This window comes from Anopheles bellator, chromosome 2 (genome assembly GCF_943735745.2).
Source record: "Anopheles bellator chromosome 2, idAnoBellAS_SP24_06.2, whole genome shotgun sequence".
In the NCBI taxonomy this organism is placed as follows: domain Eukaryota; kingdom Metazoa; phylum Arthropoda; class Insecta; order Diptera; family Culicidae; genus Anopheles; species Anopheles bellator.
The window spans coordinates 52575091-52595239 of record NC_071286.1 but is presented as its reverse complement, the minus strand read 5'-3'; the positions used below and the strand labels follow the sequence as shown (position 1 = coordinate 52595239).

The window sequence follows — 20149 nt, the reverse complement described above, 5'->3', positions numbered from 1 at the left end:
TTTCCTTCTTTCAATGTCTCTTTTTTCAATTCATGTGGAACCCATAAAACCATTTTTCTAATAATATCCACGGGACTCAGGCGTATTCTAGAACATATTCTCTATAAACATCCATAAAAATATGATGACTTTCGGTAACACTTTTCGTCATATTAAAGTAATTCCCGCAAAAACGCTTCATCAGGAACAAAACTTGACATGTTCAAATGCTCAAAACAGTTGTTGTTTACACTTTGACCAAACAATCTATACTGCGTTAGATGCGCAATGATAGTAATACCTAGCTACCAGCTACCAACACATATTTCATTAAAAAAAAGTTATATTTAATGAGCAATGCCATCTATTGTACAAGCGCTTGAATTAATTGCTACACCTGATAGATGACCTAAGAAAAATTTATTTTAGCTGTCCTTCTAAACGCTCTCTCTCTCCCGTTGTTTTACGGATATAAAGCTTCGGAAATACCGAGTACCAAAGCCAATTTTTGCGAAATATTGTTTAGCATATTCTTTAAAAAAATCAATACTTGCTTCCCATGTCGGTTATGCGAAATGAAGAGGCCAGCGTTTACGGGCGCCGTTGGAAAGAGATCGGCAAACGTGAATGTGGCAACGTTTTATCGCCGAAGAACGGCAAACATGCATTTTAAAATACCTGCCCTTTGGCAGAAAAAGATGCATTGTGATATCGGCAGTTTCTCTGGGCACTCTCTTTGGCTGCCGCCAGCCCAGAAATAGGATCCTTCTGCTCGATCGAAGAGTACAGACTTTCTGAAAAGCGATATTTAAAAAACACCAACCGAGGAGCGCACACCCTCACAAAAAGGCAGAATTTTCCATTAATATGCGCAGGATGCAAACGTTAGTCTGTGAGCATGAGAGCAACTGTGGCACCACTTCCCAGGGTGGCCATTAAGGGAACCAAGCTCGGCCAGTCCGATCGTTCCCACGGTTCGGCTTTACGCTTGGATTAGGCAAATTTAATGCCTTCGAGCCATCGAACAACATCGAACGCCGGGTCGGGCCGGATTGGTGTTGGCTGAATGGTGGGCCGAGCGATTCGATCAGTGCATCATAATAAACACTGAAGCATGTTTGTTTGCCTTCCGGAAGCGGGATGAAAAATTGGATTACGGCCCGGCCGGGGCCATAAAGTATTGCTGAAAGTGTAATAGACAGATGAGTTAAGTATTTAACTTTCCCACCAACACGTGTGTATGGGTGTGTGGCTGCGTGTTTGTGGGTAAACAAATTGTTTATCAGAAACCCCCACGGGTGCTTGTGGTCAGGAGCATAATGAAAAGATTAGATTAGTAATCGTTATTGGTCGCCTTGACCGTTGGGCCCAGCTCTTGGTTCGATAAGTCATTTTTTATCCTCGAAAAGGGACCCGTTTTGTGGCGGGCATTCTACACGATCTCGAAGCTCTTGAGCTGCGCCGTGTTTGCGTCATTAAAATTGCCATTCCATCAACATTTGGACCCTTTCCGTAGGCTCGTGGGGTGCCCGCAGCACATGGAGCATTTGCCTACGGCAGAAATACTGCTGATTCTGGTGGTCGTAGGGATGGTTCGATCCTTCGGCGTCGTCCTGACCACCACCTACCTGACCGCAGGGGAACCGAGCCGATGATAACTCTTTCACCGGTTTATTGCTTTTTCCTGAAAGCTTGCACAAAAACCTTTCGCCGTCGTCCCGGGACCATTTCCCTGGACCTGCCTCGAATCCGTTGTGAAGGCTTAAAAATCGATGATACCGGAAAAGTTACCACCCTGCGGACCCGGAACGTCTTGATGGAGTTAGGCGAATCTTTGCGAACCGATCCTATCGGGGCCCCATTGTTTGCGTTCGGAACTATCTTTCAGTTGTGTGGGTTTTCTGTGTGTGTTACGCCATTACGAAATCCATATTTGGCCCCCTAAATCAACCAGAATCATCATTTTTCGACCAACCTCCAGGGCTCCAGGCATTCTCTCCGGGGAGCAGCAGGGAAAAAGTAAACTTTTCAGACCCGATCTCCCGAGCGCCGGCAAACTGGAGTGTGTTGCAAACAGGAAAAAACCTCCGATTTCCCCATTACGCAACGACGAACGCGAGGGTTTTTTACGAAAGGACGAAAGTTTCGGGCAAAAAGGTATATTTCTTCGTTTGTTGTTTGCTGGTGATTCGATCGGCTTTTCCGATCAAACCCCACAACGGCCCGAGGAACGTGGAATTTCGGTGCCAAAGTAATTGCCCTGCCCAACGGTTGCGCCCCGGTACACCGGAAACAATTCGTATCCTGCTAAAGATTACGCTGTGTAGCCGCGTGCAAAGGTAGGTCAAACGCGCTCGGCTCGCATCGGAAGTGGAGATTCGATTCCGATGCCGAGCAGACAGTTTGGTTGCCCTTTTTCTTCGCCTAACGAGCGCCAAAGCTTCTTATGTTGAGCGTATTATGTTTTCGACGCCCTTCGGCGCGCCCACCGTCTCCGTCTGCAACAAGGTGGTATGCCACGGGAAGCACGCACCTGAAGAAGCACACATTTTCGACAAATTTCCTACACCACAACGCGCGGTTTTGGCGTAGGTGCCGCAAGGCGCGAAGGCGCGAAAAAACGCCTCACCAACAAGGTGTGAACTAAGTGGCTCCGTATGACGCGCAACAATTTGTGGAAAGGTGGTCCGCAAATGAAAATAAAAGTATTAAACCGACACCGGAACGCATCGACATTCCGACGACGGATCCGTCAACATTCGCTACCCCTCCTTACAATTTGTCCTTCGAAGGCGCTGGTTTTCCGGTTGTTTCACTCGACGGATCGTCATGTTTCCCGCTCTGGCAACAGCGCTATAAATAGGGTCCATGGTTTTTGGCAAAACAGCGCCACTTCAGCGTAGTTTATGATGCTTGATCGATGGTCTCGTAAACGTAAGATGATTAGACGATGACCCCACGCAGACAATTTGAGCAGATGGCACACTTATTACTTTCTACTATTACAGATATGTTACAAGTTAACATAAAAAGATATTTGCCCACTCAAACATATGTTCAAATCGAAATCTCACAAACTAAACGGTTTGTCGATTCTGATTCCTGCTGATTCATTTTCTTATCTATATGAAAAGATAGAATTTCACCTGGATTCAGCTGCACAAATGATTCCAATCAATTTAATATTAAAAAACACGAATTATCGGAACATTAATTTTCGTTTGATTTCCTGATCAATGTTTCAGTCTCGAAATGAGTTGCCTTGTTTGTGAAATTGCAAATACATTACACTGTGATTAAACCAGCTCTTGACTTTAATATTTCAGATGTATTGAATGAATGCAAAGCAATACTTGAACAACGCAGATTTTTCAAAATTGCGGCTCATTCGGAAGGAGAGTCTTGTAAATTTGTTATCCTGTAACAGGATAATGGAACAATCTACCAGGCAATAGTAGTCAGTGTTACGTTTTCTTTAGCTAAACTTTGTTTTGCTGGCCACTGTACTTTCATTTTCCAATCAAGGCTAGCAGAAAACACAAATTTTGTTCAGAAGATATGCAATTCCTCAAAAATTTAATATGTGACTTTCTGGAGTTATTTAAAACACAATCGGTCACCCAAACTGGGTCTATAATCTTAGATTAAAGAGAAGATCCGTTCCTTGGAGCATTTCTGGCCACTTACCAATAGAAGTTCGACTATGAAATTAATTATCGAATAACGTGAGACTATTAATGACTAATGATTAATGAACGAAACATCGCAAAGCCTTACCTGAGTTGTGATTATTGAATTTAAATAAAATAGTGCAACCATTTTTTGAAAGTATTCTGTCTCTTTCGGTTGAAGTTAATCCATAAGTGCGTGAGAATGTGCACGGTTGCCATTAAATGTTTGATTCTTTCATCCACTTCTGTATTATTTTTGTTACGTTCCTAGAAACAAGACACTAATCTGTTGGCTCTGGTCTCGTTTCAGCAAAACAATCTCACATGCACGAAAATCCCGGCGATTTTAATAATGGTGAGTACAGGAGAAAGTACGTGGCGATATGTGGCAACAACAAGTCTAAAGGTCTTAAACACGCCGATGGAACGGCAATCCATCCTACGCGGCCTTTCCAGTTTATCGGATAAAATATTCTCTAGTTGGTGGGTCGGCCCAACCCCGGCAATTAGGCCTAATCAAGGCACACTGTTGAAACTGACCTTCACACTCAAAATAAAGCCCAAATCAGCAACTCGCTCAACAGGACCATCTTTTATCTGCTGATGGAATCTCATCTTTAAACCCGAGTCTGTCGATCGGTCAACACGTACCGCGGACACTGGTGTAGCAACTTGTTCATGGTGGGGGGGCCGAAAAAAACGGGAATGGAAAATTAATCTTTGCTTCCTGAGAGCCGAGATCCGAATATAAAATAACGGAGGAAAAAGAAAGGAAAACATAAACCTGGCCGCAGTGGAGGCCACCGTGGAACAGCCGGCTTTTTATGTTTTCTCTCAAAACCAGCGCCCCAAATGAGTCCAGGTGGGGCCCGTGTGGCATAAATCTTGTTGGCGACCCCCGGCGGTCAAGGGTTGAGGGGGCGGGGGCCTCTCGAAAAAGCATAAGCCAACCATTTTCATTTACTTACTTCGGGTGCTCACGGCCGTCGCCAAAAAACACGGAGAGAACATTTGCCCTTGAACCTGTCTAAATATTCATTTAACATCCGGTTCGCGGCGAAGGCAGCGGGAATAAGTGCCGAGTAAACACCGGAACCCATCATGGGATTCACACAACGCGGTGATGGCGTTTCCGGAGCCCCCCCAGCAATGTTTGCATATTTTTGTTATGCCACGGACAATGGTCCTCGGTCCAAAAGTATGCTCCCAGTTGGGGCTCTCGGAGCCAAGCGGAGAGTCTGGAACATGGGCTCAGCCTTCGGAGCAGCTGCGGCACATGAACACCACAAAATACACACCGACGCATGTTGAGGATTGGGAATCGCACACCCACGGACATACGACTGTTTTCTAATTAAATAATCTTCTTTCGGCCGCATTCCCATCGCCGATGGTTGGAAGGCCTTGCTGGGCCGCAGGATATTTTTTTGGGTCTAAAAAAGGCTTACTTTATGATGTCAGTGCTGCTCCTGTTGTTGTTGTTGTTGTTGTTGCTGGAGACAGTTTATTTTGTTTTCATTTTCACACTCCTCCTTCATTAACCCTTCGTTGCCTTTTTTCCCCTTATTCACAGAGGCCAGTTTTCCGCGGTTTGCTGAACCCATCCCGAACATCACGGTAACGATAGGCCGTGACGCATTGCTGGCCTGCGTGGTGGATAACCTGAAAGGATACAAGGTGAGTAGGGCTGAGTCAGGGGGGCTGTGGGACTGTCCGTTATTGTGTATGCGGCGAGTTGGTTATACCGGGCCCGGGTTGCGCGGTGTTGGAATGAATGTTGTGGTCAAAAATCCGCGTCCGTCGCACCACGGTCCATTCCACGGTCCATCAAACACCCCACACACGTATCCACCTAACAAGCTTTTCCGCCGAAAGTGGGGAAGGAAAATTCCCGGGTTCGTTAAAGCTGGACAGATCGTGCGGTCGCGCGAGTTTGGCGCGCGAAACGCTGAGCGATGAACGCGTTTGAATTGAAATATTTTCGTGGAAAAAGATCGCCGGACCCGCCGGTTGGTCGAAAGCGCGGGAAAATGGGTTTCCGCGTCGAGCGTTTTGTTTGCATTCGCGTGAGGCTTCTTTCCGGGCGCGTTGCTGATAAGCAAAATGTGCGAATTTTTTGCGCCTCCCCTGGCGTAGCTTATTTATTATGGTGTTTTTCGGTCCCGGTCGGATTTTTTTTTTGCTTGTTACTGGTGAGTTGCTTTTTCCCTTTTGGATCCATCACCACAATTAACGCGTTCTCTGCAGCGCACGACAAAGTGAGACCACCGGCCGGAACTGGGGACCGGCGGCTGGGGCTAGTGTACAGATTAGGAGCATCACTGATGATGATTTTGTTTGCGTGGCACCATCATTATGCAAAACCGCACCGCATGCTGGTCCTGGAGCCGAGCGAGCGTGGCGGTGGAATTAGTGGCAATCGCTGTACATACAAACAGTGTCCACCTCCGGCGCACCGACCGGTGCTGTTCTGACCCAGGTGAGCCGATTCTGGCCGATGGTGGCTTTTTTTTTGTTGACCCGGAGGAAAATCGGATTTTCATGGCCAGCGGTTTGTGGGTGGACGCGTCCATTTATTTTCTTCAACAATCCTGTTTCTCGCATGACAAATTTTCCAGTAAGCTGACGGTGGTTGTGCCAAATATTGTGGATGGCCCGTGCGTAATTGTACTGGTGCTCCGAGTCTGTCTAGATTTTGCATAAAGGGAATTCTTTCGTGTAGTTCAGCGCTTTATTAATATTTATTGTTGATGAAATGTCAACGAGCCGCTACGTTTGACTAAACACGCAATCTCATAATTTTAGCACGATACAAACTCGAAAAGACAGAGACAGATATGAAATATAGTTGGCGTTTGATTAAAGGCAAAATATGACACATAACATTTAACAGATTGAACTGCCCTAGTCTAGAGGAATAATCAACGGAAGAATTCCTAAGCTGACGAAATGGCGCTGTTGAGTGTAACATAGACTTACTGGCTGGGGGGTCAGCATTTTTGATCAGGAGTTAAGCAACATCGAGCGCAGCCACTTCAGGAGTCAAGAGGTGCTAGTCAGAGTTCGTCGATCGTATTCAACGTAAATCGTAGAGTATTTATTTTCGCATTTGGATGCTTCAGGAACACGGCAAGCTTTCCCAATGCAGAATCCATCTTTTCACAGATAAATCAAGTATACGGATGAAGGTCGTTCATTTATATCTTGATGGTGCTTATACATCCTTAATATTTTTGAATTGTGCTCGTCATAAATTTGCTATTTGCTGATATTTTTACAATGTATATGGCCTAACCTATAAAAATCAATAAACGTACAATTTACGTAAAGATCTTAAAAGAAACATATGAAAACATAAGGATATGTCAACAAATTCTATTATATCACCAGCTGACTTCTGTAATCTAATGTCTACCACAAATCAACTGACTGACAAAATGTTTCCATATAACTAAATGGCAACGACCATAACTTGCTGAGTATATGCGTTATATTAACAGCAAAAAAATAACTACATAAAACAGTAAATTATCGAACAGAGCATCTTAACTCGCTTGATTTTCCAAAACTGCCTCGTACATATTTTGAAGTTAATGGTAGGCGTGCGACTTGCTTTTGGGATGACAATAAACAAGGCACAACGACAATCGTTACAAGTATGTGGATCAAACCTAGAAAATGATTGCTTCTCCACCAGTAAATTGTTTGTGTCCTGCTCGAGTCGTAAAACCATCAGATTTGTCTATGTATGCAGCTGGAGAAAAAGAGGAAAAGAAAATACTCAATTTTAATTACATGACCAAAATTTTAGGCGATCCCTTCAAACGAAACACACACTTTAAGGTATTTGAATAGTAATGGGAGCTAAAGACTGCTCTTAGGACCTCAAACCAACCAAAATTGCTAAAGAGCGCTACTACAGTGCCGGACTCATGCTTGTAGTTTCAAACAGAGAAACATAAAACTGGCGTTCGACAATTTCCCAAAAGTTTTAAGTTCTACTCATTCTCATTCTAGAGGATTCCTCTGCTTTATTAATTTCAAACCATCCCGAAAAGGTTCACCTAACCAGATCAAACGGTAATTGCTTGAAGCAATTCATTGCAACATCCTCACGCAACACCGACTCGGTTCTGCCTCCGTTTCACCGTCCAGTGGAAATTCGCTGGAAAAACTCGACATAATGAAATGAAACATGTTTTGCCGACACCATCTTGCCAAGCGCAACACACCGTCGGTCGATCGGGAAGCGAAAACCGTGAAACGTTTGAACGTCAAGCTGAACCATTCGCATCATTAGCACCCGGGACTGGCGCACTGGATCGGATGTCCATTTATCTCCATCAGCCATCGCGCGTCCAGCCCGGTCGATCGAATCCGTTCCGTCATCATTAATTCCGCCGACAGCATCACTGACAATTGGATAAAATTCTCAGTCGCGTGTGTTTTTTGTGCTGGCGAAACGAACTTTTCCCCGGCCAAGTCCCCGCCCGGACGGCTTGCAGTTTACGCTTCCATGTCGAAGATGGCTGGGGGGCGCTGATTTTCGCCGCGCTCTCCAACGTTCGCTGGGAACACATTTTTCTGCTCACGATTCAAGAAATTTAAGCTGCACTCTGAGCGGTTCATAAAAGTTGGCCGAAACGTGATCGAAATGTAGGATTGTGCCGTGGCGAAGGGACGCCTTCGGACGCCTTGACTGCCACCCATTTTCCGCACATAATTTCCCGGGCCAAGTGTCAGCGGGCGCACGTGTGTGCTGAAGAGTGTTTTTGGGGAATATTTTTCGTCCGTCCAGGTTCAGATTCCTTACGTGCTTCGTGGTGTTCCTCTTCGCGGTGATGCTGATTGTTGGTGATGAAGCTGACGTTCGCCGTTGAGTTCGAGCCTTTCTTCGTGCCTGCTGCCAAAATTGACGTTTAAATATGGCGAGACGTCGGCCCTAATGTGCCGACCGGTCCTTTGACAGCGGGTGGTGGCCAAAGTCATCGCCATTTCGCCAGCTTTCTCGGGTGCCTCACGTGGCCGTTTCTTACGCTTCCATCAATCGGTTGAGCCACCTCTTCGCGGCCCAGAGTAGCGTAGAGCTTGCCGGTGACGTGCTGATCCACTTTCAGGCCCCGCACGGGACGCCAGCGAAATCGACAGGCAACATCGTCATCGGAGACCCCACGCTGAGCGCGGCATCTCCTCTGTGGGTGGGTCAAAGCAGGAAGAATGTCAAAATTTCCCGCACCGCAAAGCCATCCGGGCCAACGACGTCTTTCGGTGATCGATAGGCGACGATTTGGAGCGGATCTAACGTACAAAAATTGATATATTTTCTATCACATCATCATCAGCAGCCGCAACGGCGGCAGGCGTTCGGCTTCAGGCAGCCCAAAAACCCCGAAATCGAAGACACGATTCCCGACACCCAAGGAAACCTTCCGAACCCGAAAAGAGATTGAACTGAAGAGATGGCAAACCGGTTGACTTGCCGAGGGGGGTTTGGTGGTTTGGCAGGATTCGAGGAGCTCCGACCTTCAAGATCCAAAGTCACCGCGCTGGCAAGTCGCGGGCGCACCAGCTTCATGCTTCATACGTGATTCCATCGAAGACGTTCTACGAATTTTCCTGTAATGGATATGCTCGACGATCGGCAACGTATGTGGCTATGCCGGATTCAGGATTTTCCCGTGGGCGACGCGGAAACCCGGGGACTGGCGGTTCGGGGAGCCGTCCTCGTGGGCACGAAGAAAACCCATCGTAAACTGTCTCGTGCCACTCGCACGATGGCGATGATGATGTGGGTTGGATTTAATATCAATAAAGCATAATTTTATTATTGATTTAAAATCAATTCGTTTATCCTTCGTTTCTCGGGGGGTCGACGACGGGGCCAGAACGCCCGTGGGTTGGTGGGGAGGGTTTCAAAAACCTATCCTTAAACTTGGCCCCCACAACCCGCACCCGCATTAACGGATGCGATGCTGTCAGGCTGAGGTGGAAAATGGGCCAATTCCTGGACAACACTTCGGGACCATCGGGTAAGTGGAATAATAACGGGCACAACACACGGGGATTACGAAAATTTAACTGGGGGTTGGGCGGTGACCCTCGATTTGGGTCCTTCGGCCAATCCTGCCGATCGTTTGCCGCCCCGCGCACTCTCTGCTCCCCGTTCTGCCGCGTTAACGGGAAGTGAGTGTTAAGGTTCATAAATAAATAAATAAAATCAAATGATCATTTCGCTGTTGCTGCTGCTGCTGATGGCCGATGGGACCGGAACCCCGGCGCTCGGATAGCTGCGGAAGTTGCGAAAGTTTTGCGAGAAAATCCCAACACGCACCGAGTGGGCGATAGGGCCGAGTTTCAGCGCCAGACAGCGACACCCCCGGGAATATTCGGGTTGCTGCCGATGGTGCGTTGACGGAGGTCCGGGTGAAACTTTCCGACCCCACCACAGGGCCCCTTTGGGGGAAATGATCGGTACGCAAATCGGAAAAAGATGTTAATTCTTTGGAGTGGGCAAAGGGATCGAACTCGACCGAATCGGGCCGGCCAGGATTCGGGTCCGTGATCGGATCGGTCAGTGAGTTGGTCCGGGCCCTTGAAGGGGAAACTTGCTAGTGCCAGTGAACTTTCTGTAAAGCGTTGAACCTGTCGAAAGTTTTTGGATATGAAATTGTGAAGCAGAAAGTTTGAGTTGATGAAATTATAATTTGCTCAAATGGTACGGAGAGTTTGTATACGCAAGGGAAGGGATGCAGGGTACATGAACCCACAAGTGGGCAACATTTTGGTGCAGCTCATTTAACAAACCATTGTTGACAGGGTGCCCACAACTCGGTCAGACCTATTGCACAGCAATTGACCTGAATAACTTGGTTGAGTTCAAGTCCAAACAACCAGAAACGCGTTTTGCTTTGTGATAGTTTAACAGAACAACTCAATAAAACAGTTAGTCAACCTGTTGATTTTCCAACCTAATCTGTTGGCTTTCTAAAATTATAAAATTCAAAACCTGAGTTGCGTTTGGCCAATTTTACTACCTGTTGTATGAGATCAAATCATCCGGATGATGTTTTATGCTCCGATTTAATGTACACATCATTTCTGTTATTTAACTTTAAACCTTACAAATATGTTAGCGTAGTTCTTTTAAAACTAAAGTAACTGAGAGATGAGTGAGAGATGTTTTAGGCTATTCAGTAGTTGTTATTTCCTCTTGAAGGACAATAAGAAAAGGTTTCAGAATGAGGATTTGCAGGAGCTGTTGGATGTAGACGTAACCGAAAAACAACAAAAATGGGCACAAACATCAAATCTGTTCCAAGCAATAATGTCCCATTGTTTAAACTCCGTAGAAAAAAATCCAGAAGCTCGGGAAATGAGCGGTTATACAAATTGAGAACTGCCAAACCGTTTGTAAAATACTTCTTCGTAAAAATCCACTGCAAAGCCAAATCGTTTCTGCCGAAAGAGAATGCTCTGTGTGTGGTGGGCCCAGGAGGGTATGGAGTACCATGAGCTACTAAAACCAGGAGAACTGATAAATACAAATTGGTACAGGCAAAAAATGATTAATTTATGGTAAAATGGTATTACACTCAGTTGAAAACGTGAACGACGCAAACAAAATTCTTCCCCAAATTTTTAAACCTTATCGCATAAATAAAGATGATAAGGATGTCCGAGAAAGGGTCGAAGAATGGTTCTCGGAGGTGAGCGTAATGTGTTGCATCAAACGTTGACTACTTCGAGTAACAATATGTTGAGGTTTTCTTGAAAATTATGAGCTTTCTTCATCGGAAAAATCGGACAACTTGCACTTGTAACCGCGGTATCTGATGAGTTTCCATTTACACTGACTACGATTGATTGGCGAGATCTGACGTTCGATGTCATTCCTTGTATCACAGAAAAATCACGTCTCTGGCTACATTCGTCAGCCGGTCGGTGTGCCTCAGGACATCGGCTCCAGGACCAAAGCACACTGCCGCAAGACAACCCCGTCAGAGCAGGTGCAGGTCACGGTCAGCCATTCTGGCCCGGCGAAGGTCATGCGCTGGGATTTGCTTCTGTCACTGTCGCTTGACTTCCCCTTATCACGGCCACGACGACGGGGACATCGGGCGGACGGACGGACGTTTTTTCCCTAGGATCGCATGCGGCATGTCCAGGATGGTTTTTGCCTTCGGGGTGGACTTAATGTTGTTTACATGAGTTCCCGCCTTGCCCGGGCCGCGAAGAAAGTGTCCAGAGTTGATGTTTGCCTTTTGCCTTTGAGTTGTTGCTCTTGTCTTGCTCCACCGCGGGCCGTGCTTCGTCGCTGAAAAACGATAAATCAAAACACTGGACATTCCGTGTGCCCAATCCCGCGCACCTCGGACACCCCGAAGGGCTCTCCGGACGACGGGTGGCTCCCGAAAAGGTGACGGGACACGGGACACACACAAAAAAGCGTTCGAAGAAAAAAACGCTCATCCATTTTGAGCTTTCGCAACCTTCGGTGGCAATGGGCAGTGGGAAAGGCAATGACAGTTTGCCCAAGACGCTCCGCAAGTCATGGCGGGCAGCTCGGGAAAAGGCATTAGGGGGTTGTTTTTGGGTTTTCGCCGGGGGCCTTTGTTTTAACGTCTTCGAAAGGACATTCACAGGACCCGGTCTGTCAGCCCGCTGAGTGCGGTGTTGTTTCGGAGGCAAAGATAAATGAATGTCAATGAATTCCGTCCGAGCCAACAATAAACGAGCCAGTCCGGAAGCAACAGTCAGAATGTCAGCGTCTCAGCCTGAGCACCAGAGCCGAACCCGAACACGGGCAAACAGTCGGACACAACGACGAAAACACTTTCACTCATCATTAAATCTATGTTTTATTATTAAAATGCTTCGGAATCTTTCACCCCACTGCCAGCTTTGGCCAATGGCTTCGCGCGTCTTCTCGTTCTTTAGCTGCCGCTCACGTTCCGTTCTGCTAACTTGCTTGCGGAGTGTTCCTCGCCCGACGGTCTTTCGCTGTCGGGGTTGAGGCGCACTGAGAACGGAAGTTTACTGGTGGTGGTGGCACCTCCCCTTCTGAAGGTGGGAAAATATTTAGAAATGTTTGTAGCATCAACAATCAGCCCAACCGATCAGTTGCCTTGGCCATTGCTGCCGCCGGGCCACACTGGTGGGCTGGAGTGAAAAATTGGAAATTAAGTTTGTCTTACAATTGAATTCGAGCAGCGTGTAAATTCGTGACCGAGTGGCAACGCTTCGAGCAGCCCGTCGTGGCCGTAGCAATTTATCTCACGTAGCGCTTTGAAATATGGGACTTACAAATTAAATCGACAGAATCGGACGGCACAGACGGAGTGTATCGATCGTACGAGGAATGCACAATGGCGATACTTTCTTCTTTGCGCGCTTTTTTGAAGCTGTGATTTCTAACTTTGAACGGCGCGTTCTTCTTGTTTTATTCCAAGGATTTATGATCATTCTTGTGGCTCTACATCGACTTACATGAAGGGTTACAAGTTGTTTAAACGGAGAGATTTCTGATTTCTGAATCACAGCTTGCATTCGCTGTAGTAATTTTCCAAGAAGGACATTCGCTGGTGGTTTTATAGAACAGAAATTATGGTATAGTTTTGAGCCCGACTTCCTTTTCGTTTGATTTAATTGATGACCAGACCCTATAACTTGACTTTTGTTTCAGCCAATGTTTCAATGTTCTGAAATGTTTTTATTTTAAGAAGGTGTCAAAACATGATTCCTTTTCTATTGTACACAGTATCGTCGGTAAATAACGATTTTTTTTTTATGTAAAAGAAATGTTATATGAAATGCAGCCATATCTATCAGTTAGTAAAGTGCCTTAAGTTCTTCCTCTTTCGAAAGCAACAAATTACATGCAAATCGTGTGATAGATTAAAAAGTTATGCTCATTTTTGTGTCAGAAGGACTTATAAGACAATGAAAGGTCAGAGCATGAACAAGATTGACATTATTCAAGTTTGGTAGAAGAAGTTCGTGAAGTTATTGCCGAGGATGTAAATGTAAAGATGATTCTTGGAAAATTTTACGTAACGACTTGTAGAAAATGAAAACTTGGCCTCGTTTTCTTCCGCACGAATTATATTTATAACAGGATGCTCTTATGGCACACTCGAAAAACATGATTAAAACCACCAAAAAGGACAACAAATCTCTGTATTCGCCTGATCTGTCAGCATGTGACTATTTCTTATTCCCTACGTTCAAGTTGGCCATGAAACCAACATTTTATGGCGGCCAGCGATTCAAGCAGCTGTAACACGGGTTCTTGCGAAAATTCCTTCCGACGACTACAAAAAATCAATGGAAAAATTAATTGACCGTTGCAAACGTTGTATTGACTTAAATGGAAACTATTTCGAAACTCCTGCCACAAAATCTAACGTATTTTATTGAATTTATAGGGGTAGTCTAGTCATTTATCGAGCATACTGTGTACGATACATACCGTTTTGGGGATCATATTGTTTCTAATAACTGCTAGAGCAAACGAATAACTGGGACTTTGCACACCCTGAATGCCATGGCATAATGTCGGACAGACTTTGTTCGACCATTACCTTATTACTTCAAACCAACATCATGGTGTGTTTCATTCTGTTTTGAATTTGAATGAAAGTAAATACGACAGCATTAATCAGTTCGTTCATCAGTTCGAAAGAATTTGATGGTTCACCTTAAGATATCTGGAGGCGAGACTGTTGAACGAGTCGATTCCATTTATCGTAATTATCATACTCAATTATCAAAATATCATAAAAAAACTTGCAGGTGCAAAAACATGAAACCAAAATTATGAAAACAGAAACCAAACCAATGTCGGCTCGAACAGAACTCGCAACCCTTAAGACGTGGCTTAAAGAGTCACACGAAATGAAATTAACCGTAACGGGATAACGAACTAGCTGCGGCTTAACGGCTTAGTCCCGCAGATAAACGGATACAATCTTCGTTTCTCGGTCCCGTTTCAACTTGTTCAGTTGAATTCTCGGGCTCTCGGACACGCTCCGATCTATCCATCCGTAGCCCACCGGGGGCCGGAATTTGTCGGACCAACTAGAGAGGAAGACGTTCCTGTGAATGGACGCGGAAGCAATGGAACACTTGACCGGCCGGCTACAATAAGAAAACAACAAATATTGTACGTGATGCGACTATGAATGTTAATATATTTCTTTTGTAGCCACCTCTTCCTCGCGCCAGCCTCTCAGGTATCGATACCGATGGCTGGCCACCGTCGATTGAAATCGGATTCGCAGAGCACTCACAGGCAGACCGTGGCCAAGGAATTTCATTTCGGGTCGATCCTGCGGGTCGGTGCTTATCGTTACTTCTGAATTTTGTGCCAACAACACCAAGTGTCCGGCCCTGCGGAAGCCTCTGTATGTCGGTGCGCGGCTGTGTGGAACTAGCTGTGGCCTTTTCGATTGTTTCCGGATTCGTGGGCTCTCGAACGCAGCGGGCACTTCGCTTCTTTCCCTAACTCGATATGGAGCGTTCGTACACAAACACACAAGCGTTGGCCACATGCATAGCCGAGATGGAAGAGATTGCATTTTCCGGAAAAATGTGGCCCCCAAGACCTGGCCTCGATGCCCCATCAGGGGCAAGTCCTGACGGTCGAGAGTTGGCCTCGAAGCTGGAGAGAGAAAATATAAACCTCAACCGGAGGCATTCCTCGCGCGGTTCCATATCGCGATGGAGGGTTGGTTGCGGCCAGCAGGGGTCCGGTAGATACCAGACATTTCTGCCTCGACCCCACCCAGGATGCCCTAGGTTTATGTGTTCGATAAACAGAAAACATCTCTCGCTCTGATTGCATTTATTGCAATTGTTCACCCTCCTGTGGTCGTTGTGTACATCGTTGTACATCGTACTTCTCTGGACCTGTGAGGCTCGGCACCGGCCGGACCTCCGTAACAACGCTGTCGTGGAATGGGAATGGTTCGGAACGGTCGGATTAGTTCCAATTCCGAGTTCTCGTTAGCGTTTTCCTCCGCACTTCGAGTGGTAGAAGTGTGTTCGTGCTCGAGGTGGCACAAAACTTGGCTCCGTTTGGCTTGGACTGGCCTGGGCCACTGATTTTTGCTCCTTTATTTTGCTTTTGTGAGGCTTTACACTTCAAGCGAATTATCAAGTACACCCAACTTGAAGAACATTTGTTTCTCGGGGATCAACGTGGAAGTAATTGATCAACACCCTGATGATGAGCTTAGAACTAAGAATGTTTTGAAATTATTTTTATTATTTTGTTTTCGCATTCTTAAGTAGTATCAGTTGTTTGTTTGTTCGTTGTTTGTTAGTAGTTCTAGTCACAGCAACTAATCACAAATAAGATGTATTGGGTACAACGATATTGTTATTTGTCTTTAGTTGCTCCTTAAGCCGTGTGAATTTTAGCATTTATATGGCATGTATACTTAAAGGCATAACTACAGGAACATTATCAGAAAGAAAACTGTAATATCTATACATGTTATGAAATTATTACTTTCAAGTTAATTTACTAAATGTGGACTGATGTTTGAACCTAATGTTTTGGATGTCTATAGTTTCATGCCAAAGGGGTTCGGTTAAGAATGGTTTTTCGGATTGTGTAATGTTATGTTTTCGATTCATGTTTTGAATATTAGTTTTTTCTTTCATTTCTCAAAACATGCCAATAGTTTGAGGTTTATCGCTTCATGCTGATTGTTGTTCATGTTCAGTTCCTATGCGGTGCTATATTTGAATTGTTTGAGTAAAGCAGAATAGAGTTTGTTGAGTAGAGACACTTCTTGGTTCATTTGACGTTATGATTAGTGTATACATTAAGGGGCCGTTATACCAGAAAAAGTCATAGGGCTTTTCAGTGTCCAGACTAATTGTGTTTCGCATTGTTGGGCATTGGCATCGGATTGAACCATTCCGGACCGGATCACTGTAATCTACTCTATGTGCAAAACATCTGAACCTTTTAAGCTAAGAAGTTCTAGAAGAATAGAAGGTGTCCGGGGAAAGCAAATGAAGTAAGTTTGGAAAAAAACGAATCCAATAATCGAGCACTACCGAACCTCCAGACGTACCGAGAGAAAAAAATATATTACGTTGCTCCTTGCACTTAAGCTCGGATGCCACGAAAGTGCATCAACATTCCGTGTTCGAGGTCTTGCTCTTTGCCGTTTCTATTTCGCCTCTGTGGAAGTGGCAACGCCATTCCGGGCCGGGTGCTGAACTCTGTAATTGACATTTATTTATATTTTCCTTCCAATCAATTTGCAACTCGCCGGTACACGCTACTCCCCCTTATCGGGCTCTCGATGCGCGGCGGTCCTCGAGAAGACAAGAACCGGCACAGCCGGAGCGAAAACCGGGAGCAAAGCGAGAGGAAAGATTATTTAATGTAAAGCCAGGCAGGAATGGCGCGCGGAGTTGGTAAATTGGAAGGAAAAATGGAAAATCTCATTTGAAAAATTCTTGTAATAACATCGGTTCCAGAGTTCAACTTCCTTTCCTTCCGGCTCTAGTGGCACGGTTGTTTCGAGTTCCAGTCCTGGTTTGGTGGGTCCATCGACGTCCACCGTTTCCGCCGTGTACTTCCGGTTCATCTGCCCTTCCTTCGGGGGGCATCCTTCGGGTTGGCCAAGCGTCAATACCCACCGCGCTCGCTCGCTGTCCGCCGAAGACGAAGTTTTTCTTTTTATCACTTCCCGCTCCGAAGATGCCAGGGTCGTGGTTCCTTGGCATCGTTCGGTTCCGTTTACTACACCGTACAATATTTACCCCACCCGAACCGGCGTAACGAGTGAAAACTCTCGTGCCCCGTTGTCGGGCTGTCTGTCTGTCTGGTGCTCTGCCCGGAAACATACACATACGGCTCCACACCCCGGAGGGCCAGCGTCACGGAGTACGCGCACGTACACACAATTGAGATTGAGCAAACATAAATAAATTGAAGTACCTTGTTACGCCTGCGAGCGGCCGAGTGTTTCGTCGGATGGATTTTCCGTTCAAATGATGCTCGACGGCCCTCTAGCGAGCGAACCTGAAGGCTCTTTTCCGGGCTGCACCATCCTGCGCTGCCTGGCCGGGCGACACTTGGACCTGCTGCAGTAACGGAAAGGCCGGCAACGATCTCGGTCCAAAGTTTATGCGCTTCTGCAGAGGTCCTTTAGCCCGCGGTACTGAAGTAGGGAAAGAAAAATGAGCCGGCCCTGGCCTCGTGGTCCCGGAAAACCCCCGGTCCAAAAATAAGGCAGCGAAAAGTTTTTCGTTCGTCGGAGTACCCGTTGCATCACAATCGTGCCACTTGGACCCTGGACCTTGGACCGGCCAAAGTCGACTCCAAAGTTTGCGCGAGGACTCTGCGGTTTGATGGTGGTTGGAGTCCCCCAAAAAACATTGGAAGTTCAGTTTATTTACCACTTCATCTTGTCGAGTCGACGGTATACGTGTTGCATTTCGTGGCGAGCAATAAAATATAGTTAAACAGGCGGAAACGCATCCGTCCGGATTGATTGTACGGATGGCTGACGATGTGATGGCGTTTTGCTGACTCCACTTTCAACTTAAAACCGCATCAAGCGCTGCTTGGGCAGTGCGGTGCTCATTGAACATTTGGTAGAAACCAGTTTCCAGTCCTGTGTTGCTCTGAAATGCTTCTACAATTTCAATGGTCGGATAATTGCTTAGCAGCTCTTATGTTTAGGAGTCTTCGTAAAGACCTTGTACACCTTTCTTTAGCATTTGAACGATTGCAAAAAGAACTATAATTAGTAGGTATCAGCGCGCCAAGTCCACTAGTGACTAATGTAAAGATAATTGATCTCACAAAATAAACATTTATCAATCCAACGCAAACGCAGGATCTGTTGCGGGCAAGCACTATCATCGTCTACCATTATCGTGCCAGTCAATCCGCACTCTAACCTGCCTGACGTGCCCCAGATCGGATCTAGAAAAGGGTCTAACCTTTAATCATCATCTAGCTGATCCGGAGGGCACATTCTATTGCGAGCTAATTACACATCCAACCGAGTCAACCGATCGATCAATCCGGAACACTGGGTACCGGTTTCGAATGGAGAGTCCGGAGCCTCATTGACACATTAGCAAAGTGACAGCTGAATTATCAAACACTACGCCCACTATATCCCGCTGCCCCCTGCAGTGACCCCAACAGAGATCCCTCTCGTGACACTTTGACCCTCTAATGAACTACGCCCGCCGCTCGGTGGTATCGATTTTGATGTTCTCTAGTAGCCAATTTGAACTGACGACCTGAGGTGCGTACACCCCCAACTGGCCCGTGTGGCGAAAAGTGAAATCAATATTCTGCATTCTATATGCAAAGCTCGACAATACGCGCACAGACACACGCATACTGTTGTGAAATAATTAAACGTTTCCATTTTCCATCATCCACCTCGGGGCCACGATCGAGAAAGGTGAAAAGGTGGTTTTCGCTCGATGAAAACTGTGGCCAACTCCTTCTTCGGGTCGCAGCGCTGCGTTGGGTTTGACATCAGGAACTCCCACTCAGGGAGGGAAGGTGGCAGGGACGAGCCGGGCATGTGACGGGCACAGAAGCCAGAAAGTTTGCTACTCGCCACCGCACGGCGCAACAGCATCCCGGAATGCAAATAATCCACAAAGTTCGGAAGTCTTTGTCCGACGGAAGTGAACATGAGCCGTGTCGCTTGGCTACTTCCGGCTCTCCGGCTGCAGGAAGAAGCTTCGGCAAACAGGAAAGCCTTTGTCAACAAGAGAAACGGGCGCTCCGGGAGCGAGCAAACATTCGGAACGGAGTGTAAGGAAACGGCTGTCGGAGTCCGTCGGAGTCGGTGTACCGGAGAGGTCGGAACGTCCGACGAATGGATTTGATTCGATCGTTTAATGGACTAATTTGAGGTTTCGGTGGGCAGCTGACGGAACTTCGGCCGAGCCCTACCGGGCACGGAAGTCCACGGAAGTAGCCGCCCCCGGGCCGGACTGTGCGGTCCGGTGTTCCGGTGCCAAGTGTTTAATTGACGTTCGCACCAAGTGTTTCTTGGTCAATGTTTGCGTTTTGTCAAGACTTTAACCCAATCTTCGCATTACAAGCGAGGCGGCTGATCGGATCGATAGACTTCACTTCTACGTCTTTTTAGAAAGTGTGACGTATTTTGGAATTTGCAAAAGAATGCTTAAACAATTTTTCGGATGAACTTTTTTCTGTCCAATATTTATTTAATAAGTATAATGAAGTGTTATTAGAGATTTTGAAGTGAGGAAATTCCTAAGTAAAAAGGATAATTTTCTCCGTATTAAACGTTCTAGTTGTTATGAACACAACAACTAAGAATTTACTACAATGAATCAAAAGAAAAATAGATATGAATGTACTCTATTTCGCAGATTTTGTATTTTGTCGTCATCAAATTGTCTGATTCTGAAGAACATCAAACGAAGGTTGATAAATAAAAAACAAAGATCATCGTCGATTCATATTTTACATTAAT

General features: G+C 46.0%; 1 protein-coding gene across 1 annotated transcript in view; it reads left to right on the top strand.

Annotated features, from left to right (window-relative positions):
* Positions 1-20149, top strand: part of LOC131207699 (lachesin) — a 61437-nt gene that overhangs the window by 17111 nt on the left and 24177 nt on the right. The window contains exons 2-3 of the mRNA XM_058200326.1: positions 3961-4005; positions 5224-5327. Of these exons, the coding sequence (XP_058056309.1) occupies positions 3961-4005; positions 5224-5327 (149 nt within the window). The remainder of the gene's footprint in view (positions 1-3960; positions 4006-5223; positions 5328-20149) is intronic.